Source organism: Suricata suricatta, chromosome 11 (genome assembly GCF_006229205.1).
Source record: "Suricata suricatta isolate VVHF042 chromosome 11, meerkat_22Aug2017_6uvM2_HiC, whole genome shotgun sequence".
Classification (NCBI taxonomy): domain Eukaryota; kingdom Metazoa; phylum Chordata; class Mammalia; order Carnivora; family Herpestidae; genus Suricata; species Suricata suricatta.
Genome location: NC_043710.1, coordinates 101278434 through 101302396, shown reverse-complemented (window position 1 = coordinate 101302396; position 23963 = coordinate 101278434). Strand labels below are relative to the sequence as shown.

The 23963-nt window shown below is 42.1% G+C and overlaps 1 protein-coding gene across 5 annotated transcripts in view; it reads right to left on the bottom strand.

Annotated features, from left to right (window-relative positions):
* The window catches only part of ZC3H12C (zinc finger CCCH-type containing 12C), a 78026-nt gene that overhangs the window by 49287 nt on the left and 4776 nt on the right, over positions 1-23963 (bottom strand). The window contains exons 1-2 of one of the 5 annotated variants that reach the window (XM_029956395.1): positions 22181-22299; positions 19143-19217 (exon numbers count right to left, since the gene is read on the bottom strand). The exons of 2 other annotated variants lie outside the window; for them this stretch is intronic. In XM_029956395.1, coding sequence (XP_029812255.1) covers positions 19143-19217; positions 22181-22186 — 81 coding nt within the window. In that variant the 5' untranslated portion in view covers positions 22187-22299. Of the gene's footprint in view, positions 1-12229; positions 12514-19142; positions 19277-22180; positions 22300-23963 lie in introns of those variants that run through there. 2 more of the 5 variants (XM_029956394.1, XM_029956397.1) reach the window with 2 other exon arrangements.

The window sequence follows — 23963 nt, the reverse complement described above, 5'->3', positions numbered from 1 at the left end:
CTGATCTCTAGCACAGGATTAAGCTTTTTTGCAAACAGCAAATAAAGGCAGTGATCTGAAAAAGCTAATCAGATCCTGCTGGGGTATTTAGACTATCTTGGTTGCTAGTATTGGATCATGTTAAGCACATTAAAACATCTGTAGGGGAAAAAGCCCGTCTGCCTTTCTTAGTCACTGGCCCTGCCAGGTCCCCTTGCGCCCTGCCCTCCCCACCCCCGCAAGGCCAAGGCCAATACAAGCAGCTGCATGGGGCTCTGTTTGGGGCACCCACAACCCAGGGCTGAGCAGGCGTGCAGCTAAGCCAAGAGAAAGCAAGGCGGGGTGTAATCTGGGGAGCGCTCTGAAATCTGTCAATGGCAAGGGCGGTTCTGATGTGGGGACCCTGTTTGCCGGAGTCTGAACGTGAACACTCGGGCTCTGAGGCTGGGGTCTGGGAACCAGTTCTCTTCATCACTGGGGATCCACGCCCACGGCCGGGCACCTTCCCCTTAATGTGGATTTGCTCCCAACAGTATAGAACCTCTCCTGATCCTCATAATAATACCATGGAAGTAAAATTACATCACGTTTTGCCAACTGTCTCCCAAAGGTTGAAAGGTTAAAGTTCCAGCCACAATCTTTTCTAATTTTTGAGAATTAAGCAAACAAAATAACCAACAAAAACCTTATTGACACACACAGTGTAAGAGAATGAAGCAAAACCAATCAGGAACTAACGTGAATGAAAGTGCTCCTGGGCCAGTTTTATGCCCTTCATGACAAGCTGAGTTTGCCCAGTGCCCTCAGCTCTCTGCTGCACATGCCCGTAGCCTGGATCCTGCCAGTGAGGCTGCTGTCCGTATCCAAGGTGGCCGTGGCTCAAAGCCACTCCAGCCTCTCTGGACTGGGAGGGCTCTGCCTGTGGGCTCCTGCTCTGGCTTCAACCTCCCAATTACAGGGGCCTTCTTGGGTACAACGCTCTATCTGGCCTCTGCCTCCTCACTGGAGGAGGACTGATCTGGTGGGGGAGACTGGGAAGAGGAATTTTGTAAGCAAAGCCCGGCCCCTTCCTCTGCACTTCTCTCTTGGGCATCTGCCCAGGGACAGAGAGTACACGGCTGCCTTGCTCCCCAGCACTGCCCGCGATTGGCTGGTGAAAGCTTTCTAGTCTGGGCGTTCAAGGTTATTAAGCCCTTCAAGCTGGGCTCTTAAAGTCATGTCCTACAATAGTTCCATACCAAAAAAAAAAAAAAAAGCGCTATTTTGATGTCCATCTGCCTGGCTCCTTTGTCTATTTCTCATTTGGTTCACAACTAAGGCAGGAAAAACACCCCCTCAAACAACATGCAACAAAAGCTTTTGCTGTAAGGAACTACTGAGGAGAGAAAAAGCGGTAAGACTTACGTAAATTAACTCTGATCAGACTACTTCTAAAACACGTTTGGTGGGAACATTTTTTCAAAAAGAAAGAATTCTGGGGCGCCTGGGTGGCTCCTTTGGTTAAGCATCCGACTCTTGATTTTGGCCCAGGTCATGATCTCAAGGTTTGTGACGCTGGGCGCTGTATTGGGCTCCACACTGACAGCGTGGAGCCTGCTTGGGATTCTCTCTGTCTTTCTGCCTCGCCCTCCCACATGCACATGTGTTCTCTCTCTCAAAATAGATAAACTTAAAAAAAAATCTCAAGAAGAAAAAATCCTGTAATAGGAGAGAAGATAAAGGGAACCTGGGTGGTTTGGTCAGTGAAGTGTCTGACTTCTGCTCAGGTACTGATCTCGCAGTTTGCGGGGTCAGGCCCGCTGTCAGGCTCTGTGCTGACAGCCTGGAGCCTGGAGCCTGCTTTGGATTCAGTGGCTCCCGCTCTCTCTGCCCCTCCCTGACTCTGTCTGTCTCTGTCTCTCTCTCTCTCAAAAATGAAGATTCAAAAAAAATTTTTTAAGAGGGAAGATAATGTCCCTCAAAGTCAAAATTCTAATGTTCTGACAATCTTTCAGTGCCATATCACTAAGAGGGTTCAGAGACAAATACTAAATACACAAAGAACAGTTATTTTCTTCCCAATGATCTAAAAAACAAAATTTCTGCTGTCGTTTTAAGTGACAACATACTCCACAGTGTAAGACTTCAATTATTTTCCAGTATTAAGTTCCTATTTAGTATTTTTAAAAATTCATTAAGCAACAGATCTTTACAAAGATGATCTTCTGGGTACCTAACTGGCTTACTCGGTTTGGTGTCTGACTTTGGCTCAGGTCTTGATCTCATAGTTTATGAGTCTGAGCCCAATGTCCGGCTCTGTGCTGACAGCTCAGAGCCCAGAGCCTGCCTTGGATTCTGTGTCTCCCTCTCTCTCTGTCCCTTCCCTGCTTTTGCTCGGTCTCTCAAAAATGAACAACAACAACAAAAAAAACTTTAAAAAGATGATCTTCAATTCTAGTCAAACTTGTAAATAATCAGGGAACAAGGAATTGTAGAAAAGCTCAGCAAATACAAATGACATCCTGAATGTTCATGTCACAGGTTCCTAAAGCAGCTAATATATAAGGAAGTAAAGGGAGAAAAAATTCAGAGGGGAAAAAGGCCATAAATGATTTTTAAAAGAGGTAAAAAGCACCTGATATCATCCATATTAAAATATACAATCACATTAAGTACAACTGAAACTCTGAGGAAAAGCTGACCCATAGGATGGAGTTTTATATAAAATACATTCTCTGAATTATGACAACCTGATGACACTTTACCTCTTACTGTGATACAATATTCGCAACTTCATTATCAAAGCCTCGACACAACTGTTCTCCCCTGATGCTGCATGGATCCCCAAATCCCAGCACCCAGGCCACACCCTCCCTCTATACCCTGTACACTCGTTCATGTACACGGTGTTGCCTACAGGCCACGCATCCCGGGGGGGATGGATGTGCATCTGGCTCTTTAGGTGTTATATAATTCTACTTAGCAAACTAATTCAAACACTGCTTGGTCAAGAGCATTGTTGAAAAGTGAGACTGGCAGAGTCAGGCTATAAAGAATATCAAAATTAAAAGAAAGCTCGGTCACGAGATCTGCCTGTTCTTACAAATGGTCCGGAAGAGTAAGAGTGCACGGAGTGTAGAACTCGGGAGATAAAACCGTGGTATGCAGCAAATGATATGAAAGGAGCTACAAACCATGACCCAGTGAAAGTTCTTTATTAGGAGTTCCATCTAAACTCAATCATCAAGATAGAAATAGTTCCTGACATACCAATTCTTCTAAGATGGGAAAATGAAATATCGGCCCTCACGGCCGGTGACTTTCAAGTACTGCACATGTCTAATTTTAGCCAATTGGCCTGGTTTGCAAAAAACTGAAAAACACGGACAGGCTCGCAAACCGAACGGCGGTGTTAGACGCTGCTGAGTGAAATCGGCACCGGAGTTCCTAACAAGACTCTTCTCTACAGAATTCTATTCCATCAGAGAGTGCTGTAATAATTTAGACACTGAGTTTGGATTCCTGAGCCTCCTCCACACCAGTCACCATATACTATAAGAAGTTATATTTAGGATGTGAATCATCCCTGAGAGCTGCCAACAGTATCTGACTGTCAGCTTGAACACGGCACTGACTACTGGGGTCTCGCTTTCTGCTGGATCTCCCAGACCCTGCAAAGTGCCTGACACACAAAAGACACTTAACAAATATGTGCAAAAGAGAGGGTAGCGTTTCCATACCTGGGTAAAAATCCCTTTTCCATATTTATCTGGTCTTCCCTTCACATAACCTATATTCTTCCCAAACACGACTATTTAAAGCAATGCTGCTTTCAATTTGGTTGCACACTAGAACCATCTGGGGAGCTTAAAAGATACGGATGCCAGAGTCTCATGCCTAGAGAGGTTTACTTATTTATTCAGGACTGGCGACAGGCCAGGTGGATCTGATGTGTACCCACGTTTCAGACAACTAGCGACTGAAAGGTTCTTTCTTCTTTTCTCCACAGCTTCCCATGTTAAAGTCCCTACCCATGACTACTGAAAGTTCAGGTAAGCTCCAATTCTGTGGAAACCTTTCCTGGAACATGGTTAAATTTATCTTTGGAGGACTTGAATTTTACACAGGACCTGGCATAGGGCCAGGACTTGATAAACGTTTGAGTGACGGATGATTCTGGGAGCAGGGCATAGAGAAACACAGGTTTATTGAAAAACTGATGTACAGGTAGGTCCTCGTTAGTGGCAGATTCTGTGTTTGCAAATATGCCTCCCAGCAAAGAAGTATTTGTTCCCTCCAAATTCATACTCGTGGTGCCTCTGAGCCATTCCACGCGCCTGCACTGTGGGAGTTGCCTGAGGCGCACAGTCCAGTGGAGGCTGAACATGGTGAGGCTGTGCTTCCTCCTTTAAGCTCTCACACTGTAGTATTTAGTGCTGGGTCTTCTGCATCTTGTGCTTTTTATTGGTGGACTTGTGGTTTAAATGGCCCTCCAGCCTGGCTCTCAAGCGCTGTCCAGTGTCCTGAAGTACAGGAAGGCCGAGACGCGCCGGGCAGAGAAGGCACGTGCCCCAGGTAGGCCTGACCTTGAGCGCTGGTGGCTGTGGGGTCAGCATGGGTGAACCAACACTATGTATGAAATAAGGGGTCTTTAAACAGCAACACACTGGCAACAGGGTTAGGTGCTGATTGGTCCATGGAAGTGTTCTGACTGAAGGCTCATAGGAACTTACTCCTGAATTTTCTCTAAGAGCAATGGTTCAGGACTTGCAGCAACTTTACAGAACAGAACTGCAGTGAGAAACAAGAGCTGAGGGTCATTTCACCCTCTCCCCCAGAACCTTTAGGACTGGTGTCTGTAATACCTGTTTCACTCAGCAATTGAGCACCTCCTTGGTGCAGGTGCTGGGGAGACAGCAGGAATGAAGGAAGCCCCTTTCTCTCCCCAAGCTTACCGTGTAGTATGGCTGGGGGGAGAGAGAGAGTACATACAATACATAAATATCAGGTGATGGAAAACACTGTAAAGAAACGGAGTCAGGGAAGGCTTCTCTGATTAAGGTGGTATTTGCACAGACACTGAAGAAAACGTGTACAGGAGGAGGGAGGTACAAAGGCCTGACAAGACAGTGTGTTCATGGAACAGCAACACAGCCAGTGGGACTGGTGGCAAGTGACTGGAGGCATCAGAAGATGAGGATGGAAAGGTAGCTGCCAAAGAAGCCAGGTCACGTGGAGCTCTAAGGGGCAGTGCCTCGTAGACTGTACACAGCATTTGCACCATGAACGTCTTCAAGAATCTGATTCACAAAGTCTGGGGAGGGGTCCGAGGTTCTGCAGTCTAACAAGCTCACAGTTGAGGACATTGCTGTTGGCCCACAGACACTATGGTGACAAGCAAGGCTGTAGGTCACACTAAGGCCCTGGGTTTTAATCTGAGATGGGAGTGACAGGACCCTGTTTTATAATAAGCTACTGTAAACTTGGGCTTACTTCTACACTACTAATTCCATTCCATTGATCTTTTTCTATTTCTTACCATATATGAAGACTGGAGACTGACAGTGTATTGGGGACCTTGCATGTACAAGTCTTCCATCATTACGTTTTTAAGCAGGCTTCATGCCCCGCACACAGCTCAAGGTGGGGCTTGAACTCACGACCCTGAGATCAAGACCTGAGCTGAGATCAGGAGTTGGCCACTTAACTGACTGAACCACCCAGGGGCTCTGGTTACATTTTTCTCATTTTCATCTTTTCTTTTTCCTGGCTAGTTTGACATGTACATGCAGATATTTTAGAACTGTTTTGACAAATTTTAACCAAAGAGCTGTTGGTAATTTGAGGGAGATTGTGCTGTGATAATACTTCCTTAAAAAGTACTGTTTTTTTTTTTAAACTGTTTAATCCAGAATGATTGGGTATGTGTACACACACACACACACACACACTCACCACTCAGCCATAAGCAAGAATGAGATCTTGCCATCTGCAACAACATGGATGAACCTATAGGGATTATGCTAAGTGAAATAAGTCAGAAAAAGCTATGTACCACAGGATTTCACTGATATATGGAATATAAAAAACAAATGAACAAAACAGAAATAGACTCAGAGATACAGGAAACAAGCTGGTGGTTACCAGAGGCAGGAAGGCTGGGGTCATCTTGCCATATATGAACATAGTGAACCACTATGACGTACACCTAATATTCATATGATACTGACTGTAAATTATACTTCTGTAAAAAAATTAATTTCTTCACAAAAGAAACTTTTTACTAAGGCTGTCTTCAAATACTTTGCTTTTGTTCTTGCTGCTGTGAATGAAGGTTTTCTTCTTCTCTCATTATATTTACTGAATAGTTATTGTTGATGTCTAAAATATTATTTTATTCCCAAAATTGAACTAAGTGAACGAGCTATGTCCGTGAACTCTGCATGTTTCCATCAGTGCTTCTCTGGGGCTCTGAGGATTTCCAGACACGTATAATCACGTAAAATCATCAGACGGCCTCTTTCTTAGCAATGTTTCCATCTCTTACTCCACACTTGTGTCTAACGACACCGCATTACTACATAACAACGGCTATTTTGTGCTTTTCCCCAATATGGATGGGAATGTCTCTAGAAGTTTATTAGTAAGTGTTTTCACAGACTGCCGGCTAGGTGGCATATACACATGTGGATATATGACACGTATATACCTCACTTGGGCGTAATTACCTCCCCAGACCTCATTTTTTTCAATAGCAGAAAAACAAAAAACAAAAAAAGATGTAATATGGTTGCTTTGAAACTTAAATGAGGTAAAACAGAACACTTGCATTGGGGTCAGGCACATAGCAATCACTCAGGAAGTGTTAGCTATATGCAATTATTTGTTTATATACAGATATATATATATACACACACATCACACTATATAGAGCCTTTAAAAAATCACTTGTAGAAATACATTTTCCTCCTACATGAAAAATTTAGGGAAAAAAATCAGGAGTGTGGATCACACTCATGTGTTAAGGTGATCATATGTTTTTCTTTGGTTTACTAACATGAATTGTATTAATAGACTAATCTAGAAACAATTACATTTTGAGAGGATTATATATGCTTTTATTTCCCAGATATTTTTCATATCAATAATAAGATGGTGTTGTCACCTTCCTTAGTGTATTTGCTTTGCCATATTTGGGCACCACAATTTTGCTATTAGCAAAGGGATACGGTCAGAGTACCAAAGAGCGCCGGACTAGACTGGGCCAGGCTTTCCTACAGAGGCACCATCATTTAGTGCTCTGATCTGATTTAGTGCTCTTCTGAAACATGTCCCTGAACCTTTACTATCAATCCCAGTGAAGAGTGTACTCCATCATGGGGTCCAAAGAAAAGAGGTTGATAACATAACTTATGAATTTAAAAACCAATGCCATAGCATGCCCTCTTCCAACAAATGAGTAACCTGGACAAGTTATGTAATTACTGTGTCTCCATTTCATTAACTAGAAAATGCAGATAATAACACCATCAGCACAGGGTTGTTATCATTTTAAACGAGTTAGTATACTACACAGTGGCTTAGGACAGTGTTTGGCACATTGTAAACGTTATCTAAAAAGTATGCAGAAAGTGACGATGTACAACAACAACAAAAAAATAGCAAACCTGATTTCCATTATTTCAGGTTTCCAGTGAGGTAATTCTAAAAGTTCTCTTTCCTAGTGACTAGAAAGAATATGCAAGGGCTACAAACGGTATCCCTCTAGCCGTTATCACCACGGGTTTCCACAACCCAGACTTCAAACCACTTAGGGGTTCAAATACCCCATGTTACACCTTTGTTCACAATCTTACTGTATGAATCTGGTTAAATTAGCAATTTAGAGCAATGTTTCCCAGAAGGAAAGTGGAATAACATTTAGTGTGGAAAAGCCAAACATACCCAAGCTTTTTTGTAAGAAAAGCTGACAATGTGAAGGTCATGCTACCTCAGCCAGAGAAAATAATGAGAAGATGCTGACAGACAGCCGAGAGGGGACAGGCCGATCCAAGTGGTCGGGGGGCCAGTGAGTCGGAAGAAACCACTGGTTTGATGGTGGGCACGAGCAAACGGATGAGCGAGAAAACAGAAGCATAATTAGAAGGAAATAATGAGAGGCCCTTGAAAGGAAACTAGGATTTTTTCTTGTAGGATACAAGTAAACATTTCCTCCAGTTTAACAATTTAGATAGCGGGCTGTGAAATAAATGGCTCTAGACAAGGCGCAGCTCTCCCCTCCCACCTCGCTCATAATATAATTTCATTAACATTTTAATTTATAGCCACAGATCTTTCCTAAAGTAATAAATTGCTACTCTTTTTGGAGTTAGCTTTCTCCTAAGGCTGAGAAGTTATTAGCTATTGAAAATTCAGAGCTGTGATCATTTTCCCCTTAAATAATGGCTATTTAAAAAATCTTTTATGAAAAGAAAAGATTCCTAGGACAAGAATTTTATTGATAGTAACATCATTCATTATGGAGTGCCTCGGTTCTTAGGGCATTTTTATAGAAGTCAGCTCAATCGCATTTCATTTGGACACTTAAGAAGGAATGGTCTGATGAAAGGCAGAGAAACAGCACCGTCCGAGAGAACCAACCACGCTCCATGAGAGCATAAATCAGGGCTCCCGAGTCCATGGGCCCACTCAACAGGCATGTATTTAAAGCCTGCTGAAAAAGGGATACCGCGGAGTGGAGAGACGATATCACACAAGTGCTCTCCAAGGGATATAAAACGGTCCTAGGGAAACCAAATCAATGAACATCTGTGCCGTACAGGGTATGTCAAAATCAATGCTATTAACAGATTAACAGTATAAGAGACCAGGGCCTTGGCTATGATTTGAGAAGGTTCTGAGAGGTGAGGACAGACAGAAGGTGCTGACACAGTCCCATACAGCCTAGGGTGGAGGTGTTCATGGCTGGAGGATGGAGGGGGGAAAGGGAAGGCTGGGCAGAAAGGATTTTTGCCCAGAGAGCAGGATCAGAGGCCCAGAGATGTGAGATATAATAAAATATGCACAACACTGTGATTAATACTGCTGTGATTAATTCTACTGCCGTAGAAGAGGCTAGAAAGAGGCCATACTAGAGTTTCAGCGTTGGTACTGGGAAACTATTTAATGGTTTTTTTTTTAACAAGAGAATGGTAGGGAGCACAGGTAGGAACATCTAGGACACGGGCCGGAGCAACATTTCCCACATGTGTCTCTTCAGTCAAGGGACATAAGTGAAATAAACTATAGGGACTACATCAAAATAAACGGCTTCTGCAGAGAGAAGGAAACTAAAAGACAACCGGGACTGAATGGGAGGAACTATTTGCAAATGACATACCTGATAGGGGGTTAGTATCGAAAATACATGAAGAATTTATGCAACTCAATACCCCAAAACCAAATAATCCAATTAAAAAACGGGCAGAAGTCATGAATAGATATTTCTCCAAGTAAGATGTCCAGATGGCCAACAGACACATGAAAAGATGCTCAACATCACTGACCATCAGGGAAATACAAATCAAAACTACAATGAGATATTACTTCACCCGTCAGAATGGCTAAAATGAAAAACACAAACAGCAAGTGTTGATGGCGATGTGGAGAAAAAGGAACCCTCACGTACCAATGGTGGGAATGTAAGCGGGTACCCCACTGCAGAAAACAAATGGAGGTACCTCAAAAGTTAAAAGCAGAACTACCCTACAATCCACTAACTGCATTACTGGGTATTTACCCCCCAAAATACAAAAATGCCAATTAAAGGGATACACGTATCCCTATGTTTACAGCAACATCAACAATAGCCTAATTATGAGAAGTGCTCAAGTGTCCATTTACTGATGAATAAAGATGGGACACACACACACACACACACACACACACACACACACACACACTGGAGTATTACTCAAGAATGAAGAAAAATGAAATCTGGTCATTTGCAACAACATGGATGCAGCTGGAGAGTAAAATACTATGCAAAGTAAGTTAGAGAAAGAAATACTGAATGATGTCACTCATATGCGGAATTAAGACAAAACAAATGGGGGCGCCTGGGGGCCCCGACATGGTCGGACTGGAGCATCTGACTCTGGCTCAGGTCATGATCTTACAGCCATGGGTTTGAGTCCTGCATTGGGCTCTGTGCTGACAGCTCAGAGCCTGAAGCCTGCTTTGGATTCTGTGTCTCACTCTCTCTCTGCCCCTCCCCCGCCCACAAGAAACATTAAAAAGTTTTTAAATTAAAAAACAAAGAAACAAAACAAATAAAAAAGGAAAAATAAGAGACAAACCAAGAAACAGACTCATTAACTATGGATAACAAACTGATGGTTACCAGACAGGAGGTAGATGGTGGCATTGGGGGGGGGGTGAAACACGGGATGGGGGTTAAGGATGCACTTGTGCCGAGCACTGGGTGATGTTTGGAAGTGTTGAATCACTAGATTGTACCTGAAATGAATACTACACCATATGTTAACTATACTGGAATTACATTTTTTAAAATGAGAATGGTATATTTCTTCCCACATTAGATAAAGTTAATGGGGAACCCCTGAAGTTTTCTGTCAACATGAACGACATGTTTCTAATTACATTTTAGGACAACTCCAGCTGCACTGGTTTTGAGGAGGGTAAAAGAAATTCAAAGAAGAATTATCATAATAGTCCAAGCAAAAGGTGACAGGTATCTTAAGTTACACAGGAAAAAAATAAAAAGAAACAAATAGAATATATTATCTAAATTAGAGCCAATGGCTCTAGACCAAAAAGAAGTAAAATAAAAACGTTAAAAATGTATTCAACTGCATTGAATGACACAAATCCCCTGCAAATTGGCTAAGGACACTGGGTAAAGGCAGTTAGCGGCCTCGCAGGGAGCTACTTCCAGGAGACGGAGCAGACATTTTTACCCAGTGTGCCAGACATCCCCTTCGTGGGCTACTAAAGTCTACAGACCTCTTTTCAAAGAAATGCTGTTAAATACAGCATCACAAAGAACAAGATGCAGCAGCAGACCTGATAATGACCGAGATTTTGAAGTAGTTAACAGTGAAAATGGCATTTCAGAGTAACTACCTCAACTGTGACAGACAGGGACACACTTGCAATTTCTAAGGGTGACAAAGTCAGGTATGCTGTTCTTGATACTGTGTTTATTGCTTGTGTTCATAATCGAGCGAAACGCTGAGTATCAATCAGAAATATAGGAGATCTAGGAATATAAAGATGTAAGTTTCTTCCCGCCTGACATGACAAAAGGCCCATGTTCTGCTCATGGGTCTCCCGGGGAACTGCTGGGTGCAGGGTAAAACTCCTAGCTCGAGTGTGAGAAGAGGAAAGGACAGCACACGGATGCTTTTAGAAGTCTGGCAGGAAAGGAATAAGATGGAGAAAGAGACTGTGGGGGAAGTGTTAGAGAAGGAGGAGCTTTCTTCTCTAAGAAGTGTAAGGCAGAAGAAGGGAGTCAGTGGGGCAGAGAGAAAAAGCGTGCACTCATCTGTGTACAAGTGAATGAGCACCCCCACAGGTCTGTCAGCATCACCTGCCTCTGCCTCCAAAACCCAGGGGGTCAGTACTGCCAGGGGCAAGAGAAAGAAGCCTCTCCTGGCAAGAAACTCAGGAGCAGGGGGCTCGTTTTCGTTGCTCTCCTGCCTCCTTTTCTACTCATCTTCCACCCTCTTCCTCCACCCTCACATACCTGAGGCTTAGCGCTGCGCCTACAGACTCCCCTGTATTGCTGCTTCAGTCCCTCCTCCACCCAAACCCCCAACTCCCAAAGACAAGATCAGTGAGGACACCAGGAGGCTGATGTGATTGAAGGAGTCCCCAGACGTCTAAGTGAGGATTCTGGAGGACGGGGTGAAAGGGCAATGAATATCAAAAGTACAGCTTGTTAGAGCAAATGACTACTTAGACAGGGAAGCTGATGAAAGCCTGTGAAACGTGACAGCCAAGCACACGGCGGTCCCAGTCCCCCTTCCCTGCCCCCGCACCTCTCCACCTCCCTGCTCACGTGTGCACCCACGTGCATGGAGAAAAGGGGGGTGCAGGGAGGGCAGGGTCGGTTCACCCCCTTCCTCACTCTTCCAAGAGACTCCAAACCTTGTTTGCTTTGATAAACAAAATGCTACTTTACTGGGAAGCCAAGATTTGGCAAGTACACAAATTCAGCAGTCTTTTGAGCTAGTATTTCTAAAATAAGGAACTCCTCTTTTTATCTTACCTTCCGGTTCGGATTATTTCAGCGCTTATACACATGAAATTGTGTAAGAGGCTAGCAAAAGGTGAGAAGAAAAATTATTCTGATCAAATATGAATCCGTGAACTGTCCCGCTTGGATTAGGCGTTGATCCATGAAGAAGTGCCCCGCCTACTGAAATGCACACAGAACGGAAGCGCTCGTTGCTACCACGGGGAGAAATAGACACTGCCGATCCACCTGCGGTTCGAGGAGCGCTCGGCCCGAGACTTGCACCCGGCAGCGCGCTTGCCAAGCTGGCATCCTGGCTGCTGGCCGTCACCCAGCAGCCCCGCCGCGCCTTCCATCAGATGCCCCAGCGGCACGGGGGTCTCCAGGCCCGGCTGCCAGCGGGGCACGTGCTTCCCCGCCGCCCAGGCTGCCCACCTCCACCCAGCGCTTCTGCGAGCCTTCTTGGCAGCGGATTCCCAGTATTTCTTCACTATCATACTTCCGCCGCGCTACCTGCGCTCTGAGGTTGGGGTCGGTCTCGGCACAGAAAATGTCTGTTCTCTGTGGACGGCGTACAGACAGTGGCGGGCTCTGGTTCCCTGTTCCCGATCTTTCTCCAGGGGGGAGGAGTGTGACGTGGGGACCAATCAGCGGCTCTCCCCGAAATGCAAGCGGACCTCAGAGCACACTGGTCAGCAGGGAGCGTACTGGGAAATAAAACGGCATCTGTTTGAAGCATTTTCTTCTTCAGAAACAGAGTGATTTGTTAATTTTCTCACAGGAGCCACTAGAATCGCCACCACTCCCCAATTTCAAGAACGTGGAGTAATTTATGTAATTCTGCTATTTCTCTCGGCCACTTTATCCAGCCCATCCATAAACAGGTCAGGAAAGAACAGTTTATTTTTCTTTCCAAAGCTTTACACTCTTGAGAGGGACAGCGGGAGGGGCTGTGGAAAAACCACAGGCGCTTGCTCAACTCCTACCCCCAGAACATCCTAGAAAGCACGTAGGAGGGGACGGCACCAGGGCCAAGAAGTGTGGAGATCTAGGAGCAGAGGAGCTTCATTTAAGCACTCAAACACTTTTAAAACAAACCGGGAAACCAGCTTATTTTGGAAGTTAACACAGAGATGACAGAAAGCCCCGAAAATCCAAAACATTAGATGCACCACTCTCACCCACAGGCCCTCAATGATGATGACGGCATTAACTTCCCGCGACCATTAGTCCTGAAGCACTGACAATGCTAAGTCCTTATCTCAAGTACTGGCACCGTAATTCACCACAGGCTGCCTGACTTCGAAGCTGAGCTACAGAGAGACATGGACACGAGACCACCTTCTTTAAGGCATTTAGTACAAATCCAGACCTGGACAAGAGAAGTACACTCTGACCACCATACAGAGAGAGGAGTGAGTCGCACAGGGCCAAACACAGACTTTAAAATCAATCATCTATAAATTAAGAACCTCTTCCAAATAACTCTAGTTAAAGAAAAATAAAAATAAAATTATAACTTCTGGGGCATGACCAGACTGAAACTCAAAGGAAAATTAATGGTACAAGTGTTTTTAATAGAAAACAAGCAATGAATGAATTAGAGATTTAAACTGGAAAGGTTAAAATGAGCAAGCAGACCAAATACAGTTGAACAGAGGAATAAAATTAATAGCACAAAGAAATTTGGAAGCAAAAAGGGAAAAATAAAACTGGTTAAGGAGGGGCTAGTTCTGAGTGCACGAATGGATGCCAAGCCCCCTGAAACCGTGACCAAGATACAGAATGTTACAAATGCGATGTCCACAGGGATGGAAAGATTTTTCCCAGAAATCTTCATGCCAATAAATTAACAATTCATCATTAAAGCTGACTTAAAAAAAGGTTATGAGTGTCAATAACCATGGAAGAAATTGAACGCTGTGAGAGATTTCTACTGGCTACTCCATTCCTGATGAAGGCTGCTGGGCCTACAGGTTCCATGGGCGTGTTCTAGCAAAACCTCAAAGCATCCAGCTTCACTTAATTACTTATTTGAGGGCCCTGGAGAACATGGAGAGCATGCAGCTGGTTTAAGAGTCTAATATAATTCTGTTGACGAAACCTAACAAAAATGGCACAAAAACTAACCAAACATATGCATAATCCCACTTCCACTATCCACAGAAGTTCTGCACGTCAGGTGAATTGCATAGCATATTCAAGTTGTCACAGCACACATTGCCCAGGTACATCTTATTCTACGACGATAGCTATGTCTGATATTGAACAACCTTGTTAATTCACTTCATTGCAATTGTATGGATTAAAGGTTCATGCACTGGCTTGCTTGTGGAAGAGGAAAGAGGGACCTGGGCAATCAGGAACTTGGTAGATTTCTGGTCTGAGCAGCTGAGAAGGTAATGAATGACACTCAAGTGGGAAAAGGGTGGAAACAGACATATCTGGAAGAATAAAAATTGTCTTAGATGATTTTTCATTTCAGATACCAGTAGCTCTCCCAATGGAGCTGTCCCAAGACACGTGCATAAAAGCCAGCTAGGACGTCAGCAGTCCGCAGCCTACTGATGGGATTTAAAATCCAATCATGGATTGATGGAAGAACGTAGAAAAAAGAAGAGACTCCAGGACAAAAATTTCAGGAACCTAATGACAGAAAGATGCTACCTAGATTTGGGAATACCGTATTTTTAGAGTAGCACATATCGCCATACTTAATCGTCGTTTTAAGCATGCTAAATTAGGACTGCAGTATAAAATCTAATAAAAAACTCATGAGAGCATGAGGCAGTTTTCCTGCTAACTTCTGAAAATGCCAGTTTAGTCACATTGTCCATTTTGGGGATTTGTAAGTTACTTGACTCTTTTGGAGAGGAAGAAGTTGTCAAGGAGTGTTCTGAAAGACGCCTCAGAGGCTCACTAAGGACCATGGGACCCCGATCCTAAGACTTCATTTGAATAAAAGGTTCTATTCCAGGGGCAAAATTGTTTCATTAATTTTTACTACTATTTTACAAATATCAGAAGAGTGGACAATGGTGAAAACAAGAGGTCTTGAAGTATGTATCATGGAGACAAGGATCAAATCATTAAGCACGCTGAAAGCAGTAAGATTTCAACCTTTTTGACATTTAAGATTTACTTAAACTGCATGTTCAATAAAGAGGAAGAGAATATGAATTAAACACTGAAAAAATATTTTTGAAGATATGCCTAATACAGACACTTATGGATTTACTAATTTAAGGGGATCCTCCCATTAAATATCTATTTTCAAGTTTCTCCCATGTGACTTTTATGGTTATTTGCAGGAACATGTGTATATGAGTAGGGGACACCTCCACATGAAAACAACAGCCACTGATATTTAAGAAGTGAAATACCAGAGAGGAAGTCGCATTAAAATCAGAAATAAGCCCAATTCATCAACAAATGCCTGCTATTCATCAACACTGTTCTCTAGTTTCAACCAATGCAATACAAGAAGAAAAGGTAGAACTGAAGTATTGAAAAAAATATTGTATCACCATTATATATTCTGAAAAATCAAGAGACTCAAACTGAAAAGGTGTTGGAACTAAGTAATAAAATTTAGTGAAGAGTACATTAAAGAGTTCAGTAAGGTAGCTAAATGGTTATTTAAAAATGAATAGCTTTCCTTTATACCAGCTATGGCCAGATATAAAATAGAGGTATATCAAATTATAAAATACAATCATGGGAAATCTCATTATAATAAATAATGACAGCTAACATCTTTCAAGGATATACGCTTCAACACACATCATCTGTTAATCTCTACAACCATAATATTATAGGGTAGTACCATGATTATTGGTACCACTATCACAATTTTACAGAGGAAAAAAAAAAACTAAAGCTTTGGGAAATTCTAAGAAAACTGTCCAAGATCACACAGCCAGTATGTGTCAGAAAAGGAACTTGAACTCAGTCTCTCTACCTCTCAAGGATGAGCTTCTTAACACTATTAAGCCCATTCTTGTCTATCAAAGTAAAAAATCTAGGCTATGTGGGAAAATGGTAACAGGTGCAAAGAATGGACATACACACTGCCAATAAGATTTTACATTGGTGCAATTTTCATGAAGACATCTAGGAATTTGTGAAGAACAGAATCAAGAGTGCCGGGGTGGCTCAGTCAGTTAAACATCTAACTTCAGCTCAGGTCATGATCTCTTAGTTTACAAGATTGAGCCCCACGTCAGGCTCTGTGCTGACAGCCCAAAGCCTAGATTCTTCTCCCTCTCTCTCTGCCCCTACCCTGCTAGTTCATTGTCTCTCAAAAATAAATAAAAACATTAAAAAGAACAGAATCAATGTGTACAAGCATCAGTATACATGAACACTTATCACACTGTCATTTACAACAATATAGAAGACTGGTCATACTCTATTCAATGATACAAACTTGATTAACATGTAGTAGTTGAGTACGATGAATACCATTAAGTCAATAAAGAGAAAAATAATTATTTTAAAAGATATTTAACGGCACAAGAGAACACACTGAAGGGAGAGTGATATGCACACCTATACATGTGATGGCCAAAAGTTTTAAAATGAAAACACTGACACCAAAATGATCTCTAAGTGATAATTACAGATGATTTTCAGTATTTCAGATTTTTTCTATATTCTAAAAAAAGTGATAAAGTGAAGGTGTTAACTAAACTCAAAATTTAATTTTAAAAGATAAAGTCATCAAAATAACAGAAATGCAGTTTAGAAAATATTTCTGCTGCTTAAAAGTGTTTCTTCCTATGCACTATATTGCCAGTTTTAACATACTTTTATGCCCACGACTTTTATGTTACTTAAGGTACTTTTCTATCTTAGCAAAAACAGAAATACCTACTTTATCAACATAGATAATTTACTGCACATTTTAAGCTTTTTGAGTTTGTACTCATCATTTAAAATTACAGCAAAATTCCAGAAAGTATCTAATATAGATCACCACACCAGTGAGGCAATTAACAAAAATGACAATTGAAAGGTCGAACAAAAATGGTTAAGTCGATGAGGAGAAAGCCTCAATTATACGGGGAGCCTGCTCCCTGTAAACACAATAAAAATGATTATAAAGTAAAAGCCAAGATATGCAACAGACTAAGTCACAGAATAAGGATAAAAATAAGCCCACATAATTTTGAATAGTAAATGAGTACAGATGACGAAGAACAAAGAACAAAAACTAATTTTAGCTTCACCCTAAAAAACATGAAGTAATAGATTTGAAAACTCTTTGGAAAATCTAAAATATAAACTGACATATTAAAAGCAAGAACAGCAAACTCGACGTTACAGGGCTTTCCTATCTGGAAATCCCAATTACTCAGGACACGATTAAGAGCCTGTGAATAAGGAGACAGGAAAACAAAACAAAATCTCTGTCCAATCAAATCAATGGATACAGCTAAATCATTTTCTAATAATACCGAGTGCCTGGCACACTTCCGCGCTCATGATCTTGATTCAGTGAAAACAACTGTGCAAAGTCCACAAGTCTGATGGGTGAGAAAAGTCAAAGGGAAACTGAGGTTTGCCTAAGGTCACAGCGTGGGAAGGGCAGAGCTGAGATGCAAGCCCAGGTCCCACCTGCTGTCTCTGTGCAGCGTCACCTTTGAGTTGTCTAACCCAGACTACCTGGGCCTTATACAGGCCTTTCGTCAGTGCCAAGACGCTTATTTCCGACACATTATTAGCTGCTGTCATTCAGTTTCAGAGTCCACAGCAGCCTAGAGGGAGGGAGTGACAGTGTTGGCAAGGAACAGCTAACATCAAGAAGAACAACTCCCTGATAGAAATCAGTTTACATCATGCGGTCCTGCTGCCCCCACCGTCTTAACAACAACAACAACATGAACAAGTATTGCCATTTACTTGGGGTTAAGCCAGAAATCTGGATACCCCTGGCCAAGTTAATGAGCATCTCTAGCCTCAGTTGCACCACCTAGAAGCCAGGCAAAACAACAGTCTCAATCTAACAGGACAGAGGTGAAACTAAGTCAGATAACGTAAGTAAAGAGCTTAATACCGGTGCCTGGCACAGAGTTAGTGCCCAATAAATGCTAGCTACAATTCGATTTCACAACAAGTGAAATCATAAGCTGCATGTTATTTGAAGGTAGAAAACGATACTGTGCATATAAAATCATCCATTTAAAATCGTTTAAACATTTTGCTCTCAGAACACTTTAAAAATAAATGTTTTACAAAACTCACTTTTATAATATCCTTCCCTTGCTCAGTGGGGTAGATAAGGTTAATTACATTCTTTGAAGGTAAATGTGTACAGCCCCTCAAGAAACCACATCATTCTTCTAAGTTAATTTTTACAGTTTGAGTTCCAATTATCTTATTTGCTCCCAATCAATTATTATGACCATCTCTTCACCATCCACAGGCTTTTGTTCATCCTACCCACATGAGCAGATTCATTTTCAGTACTATGTGGCCCTTGGATAATAAAAACACATTCATGAAATATCTACTAGGTGCCAAGGATTGTACCAAGAGTTTGGTTAGAACAATATAGACCAGAGTCCTTGCCCTCAGGGAAACTAAAATAAGATTAGAAAAAAAAAATCACAGACATGTATAAGATACCGTTACCAACACTTTGTATTACTAGTATATAGTTATGACAAATCTATGCTCTAGGTAGTATTCTCTGTTTTACAGACGAAGAGCAGAGATGCAAAAAGTAGAAAAGAAAGAGAAGCAAACAGTTAAACATAGCCAAATATTTGAGGGTTAGGGAGGAATACATCATATTTTGAAAACACAGGGGAGTAAGCAAATAATTTTGCCTAAAGCTAGGAGACTATCAAATGCTTGTGTTTCTACTTAAAAACCCAAGTAAAACTCTGTAAAGTATACCTATGGGAATAAAAAATAGGAGCGGATTTATCCAAATATTTACATGAGTTATTTCTGGGTAAGGAGATTCCAGGTGGCGTTCGTTCTCTCTTTGCTTTTTCTTAACCAACTGGTAGTACTTCGGCAATTTAAAATATACGTAGGGAGGAAAAAAAGCCATCATTAAAATTAGATATCAACGCTCATCTTGCAAACTGTCAAAAATTTTATTTAAAAAATTTTAAAATATTTATTTTTGAGGGAGAGAGAGCGAGCGAGTGCAGGAGAGGGGCAGAGACGAGGAAGACAGAATCGGAAGCTGGCTCCAGGCTCTGAGCTATCAGCAGAGTCCGACGAGGGGCTTGAACTCAGGAACTGCAAGATCATGACCTCAGCTGAAGTTGGATGCTTAACTGACTAAGCCACCTAGATGCCCCAAAAAGTCAAGAGTCCATTCAAACATGATGAAATCACCTCTCTCCCTGTCTCTGCTAAGAGGTATACATACCCATACAACCTTTCTGGAAAGCTTTTTGGCCACCAAAAGACTTAAAGCTTACTGTCTTTAGCATTACTTCTAAGAATCCTAACGGCACAGGTGCAGAAAACATCTCACTGGGATGTTCAGCTAAAGCAAAATGGTATTAAAATATTCGGGGGGGGGGGAACAGGTCTACCCAAAACAGAATAAGGACTAAATGACATGTTCTTATCAAGGAAACGTATGAAATGCTTTTAAGATCACAAGAAAATCCTGAGTGTCCTCCAGGTGCAGAAGGGAAGGTGAGATACAAAGCTCTATAAACTATCACTCTAACTGTGTAACAAAAAGATCTTTTTAGAACCAAACCCCCAAGAAAGAGGATTCCATTACATCGTTTAAACCTCCCATTACCATAAAAATTTATTAACACGTATTAGGATGCAGAGCCCTTAATATTTGTGTAAAGCAGAGCGTATAAGCCTGCCCAACCTAGAGCCCTGGATCTGCCATTATGAACCGTGAGACTTCCCCCAGTTATTTATCCACACTGTGCTTTGGGTTCCTCGTGGGGGGTGGGGAGGCCATAAATACTCCTTTATGGTCCGTGCAGTAGGACATGCATTAATACATGCACAGCCTCTAGAACGATGATTGGCACAATTGTTACCTACTGTCATCAACTTAAGAAGTACAACAGAGTAAACCTATGAGACCTCAGCGGAGGCCTCGACCACGAGGCGTGAGCTGAAGAAAAGGTAATGTTCCAGGGAAACAGGACAACCTTGGGATTTTCTACTATTCCCTCTCCACCCTTAGGGAGTTGGTAATTCCCTTGAAGGCAGAACACTTTGAATTTTCAGACATCTGCTTGTGGGCTAGTTCACTGAGCCTAAGAAGTACGGTCAGTACGCTAGGCTTTATGGGGGATTATTTTTCTATTTTCACTTTAAGGATGTAAAACAATCCTTTGCCAATGTACAGAAAAGTTAAAGAGAGAAATCCCTCATAATGTCGTTACGATCTCTGGGTCATAGGGGTTTAAATATTTGTTTACATTTGTCTACGTTTTCTAAGTCTTCTACCATGAAGTATATGACATTACTATATAGTCAGAGAGTGTTGTAAAAATCAATAAAAATCACTGTTCATAAAAAACCTTTGCGGTTTCTGCCAAAAAATGCTCGCGCCTTCTGGTGAGACTACACTGCTGTTTAAACCCTCACCATGTCAGACAAAACAGTTTTCAGGTTTGTCTTCTTAGGGACCTGGGCAATCTGCTGACAAGACACAGTCCCTGCCGCCAAACTATTTCTGCCAGAAGGGATTTCATATCGTCCAGACACTGTAGTACTTTGCAGAGAGTAAGTTCGTGTACTTCTCTTAACTTCCGGACCCATCACTGCTAATTACATGCAGCTCTTAATTTTCAACTGATGTGTGTCTACCTAAGTGCACACGAGGGCACACTTTTTAGGGAACAAAGTAAAAATAGAATCCGAGGAGGCAGGACTGTCCAAGGGCTAAGGGCATGGGTTTTAAGGTCAGACAGCATAGGTTCCGGCTCCCTTCTGCAACTTCCCACATGTGTGAGTTGAAGTTATTTGAACCATGTGTCTGGGTTTCCTCATCTGCAGAATGAGGATAAAAAAAAGCAGTGTGGGGGCGCCTTGGTGGCTCAGTCGGTTAAGCGTCCGACGTTGGCTCAGGTCATGATCTCACGGTCCGTGGGTTCGAGCCCCACATCAGGCTCTGTGCTGACTGCTAGCTCAAGCCTGGAGCCTGTCTTCAGATCCTGTGACTCCTTCTCTCTGCCCCTCCCCCGCTCATGCTGTCTCTCTCTCAAAAAAATAAAACATTAAAAAAAGGTTTTAAAAAAGGCAGTGCATAAGCACGGTGTCGGGCACATCAGCGCACAATATACAGACTAGCTGTTACGATGTCAGCTACAAAAACCACAGCAAGGATGGAGAGCGGATGTCTCCGCATCACAGGTCGGAAAGTTATCTTTATGCCATTAAGTACCAAGACTACTGTGTGCCAGGCAGGGCGCACGTGTCCCAGGCTACCTCACTTACATAGCTCAATTACCCTATGAAGTCTTTATTCCAAGTCATTAGAATATATTCTGGGATGAAATCCATTAAAAAAAAAATATTCAACTGTTCATCACTTCTCCCAACCATGAACAGCAGCAAAAATTTTAACATGGCTTTTGGTGGATCTTAAAATGCAAGCTTTGTAAAGTCATGGGATTTCATATGTTGTAGGTCCACTAGGCACGTCAGCACTTAAAAGGCACAAGATTTTTTTTTTTTTTTACATTTGGTAGACTGGAGATCGAACCCCAGAATCTCAGGATGTTAAATTTGGTTTCATTTTGGTTTACATTTGGAAACCTGATGTAATACTTTTGTTATTCACTGGCCTAATTTAGTATTTCTCTGTCCGGTAAAAACTATACCCTGAAACAGTGTTTGTCACTCACGGCTCCTGATTGGCCCACACACGCCCTGCTTTCCTCTACTCACAGGATTCACCTGGGCAGGACCCCCCAATCAGCTCTACCAGCTTGAGTCTTACGTTTAAGACTTGGCCTGCAGCCTTGCCCACTACAGTACCTGCATTTCTTATTCTTCGTTTGTCCCACTTAGTCCCTTTCATCCAGCATCATGTTCTAGATGTTCATGATCTCTCCTCGTTTAGAGGTCAAGGGCCTTCTACAGCACCTAGATCAACACTAAATTAATTATCTGCTGAGGGAATGAACGTTTACTGGGGTCAAGGGAGCAATAGCTGGGGGCTGATTTACAATCCTATGTTCTAACACTAAAAGGATAAAAAAAAAAAACTCCTACTTAATATCTTACGTTTCTTTCTTTAAAACTACTATCAAATCAGAATGAGAGAGCTCTTCCAAATTTATGTACAACAACACTGAAAAGCCCAGAAGGGGTATAAAAACTTAGAAGAGGGTATAGAGAGGGTATAAAAAGCTAGAAAATGATAGCAACGCTTTTACATCTGTTACAATAATTAAAATTAATGTAAAAATCGCTGCAGTCTGCTAGGACGAAGGCCAGGGAACACAGTTGCAGAATGAGGAAAATACTTTAAAGACACAATTTCCATGAAGCACCTGGGGTCCAATCTGGCAGATCTCATCCATGAAACCTAGCTCCCTGAGAAGGCAGTAATATAAAATAGAATATTTTTATTAGTCTGGTAATCAAAACAAATACTTAATAAAAGGAAGTGACTAAAAAAACTCCCATCAACAATACAAATGTTACATGCTTCGGTTTCCTATTCTTCAATATTTTCCACGGTTAATCAACTAGCTTCATTAGATGTTCATTATCAAAGGCAGATTTAAAAATACCAGCCTTTTTGTTGTTGTTTGATCAAAAAGTTCATTTCACTTTGCTTGTCATGTTCGAGTACGACAGTGATGACCAGATGCCTGAGGTTGAATTTGATGGTACTTTGAAAGTAAAACCCAGCCTTGAAGTAAAATTACTCCAATGTGTTGGATTCTAGATTTCAAAACGTTTCAAATTCTAGATTTCAGTTACTAGATCATTCTGATATTTAAGGGAACCTTCAGACAGGTTTAGATAATGTAAAATACGAACCCCAAATTGGAAGAAAACAGGTGAACAGGGAGGGAAGACAGTAAGACAATGTTAAAATACTTGGTGAAACTATGTTTATAGTCCGGTAACACCAAAATGAAGAAACTGCCGTTACAATGAACTTAAATGTGTGTGATTAAATAAATGTAAGTCATACCTTCTGCAACCTAAATATATTTAGACTTAAATGCATATATATCTGCATATGGCGCGCTGTAATGCCGATTTCTTGTGGTTCTTGGAAAGCCCAAAGTGAGGCATATCCACTGTTTTCCGTTTAGAAGATGCACTGGAAAAACTCAACGAGGAAATGAGTCAAGTATTGATGAACTTTACCAAATTTCTAAATATACTAGCCCCAAGTGTCTCTGTAACGATTCTCAGATGGTTTAAAAAACAGAAGGAAAGAAAAAAGAAATCTGAATCAATAAGCGTCTCACGGGCTTGGGGATACTCCAACACAGCCTTGCAACCAATAGGAAAACTTTGCCTAAATCTGGATTCGGATTTCATCTCTTTATCACAAAGCCCGGAGCACACAAACCAGTATTGTTAACCGTTACCCAAATGGCAAGAGTCCCAGTTGGAGTAATCGGCGCTTGGAAGCTGAGGCTGCTTCTGAAGGCGTGAAGGGCTGAAGGGGGAGGCAGTTGGGGGAAGAAAAGCGGGGTTCGTTCCTCCAACTTCTATGTGGAACAGGGCTGTGTCGGGGTTGCGGGTGGGGAGCAGCGGCCCGTCTGAAATGAACGCGGAGTGAAAAGCGGGGGGC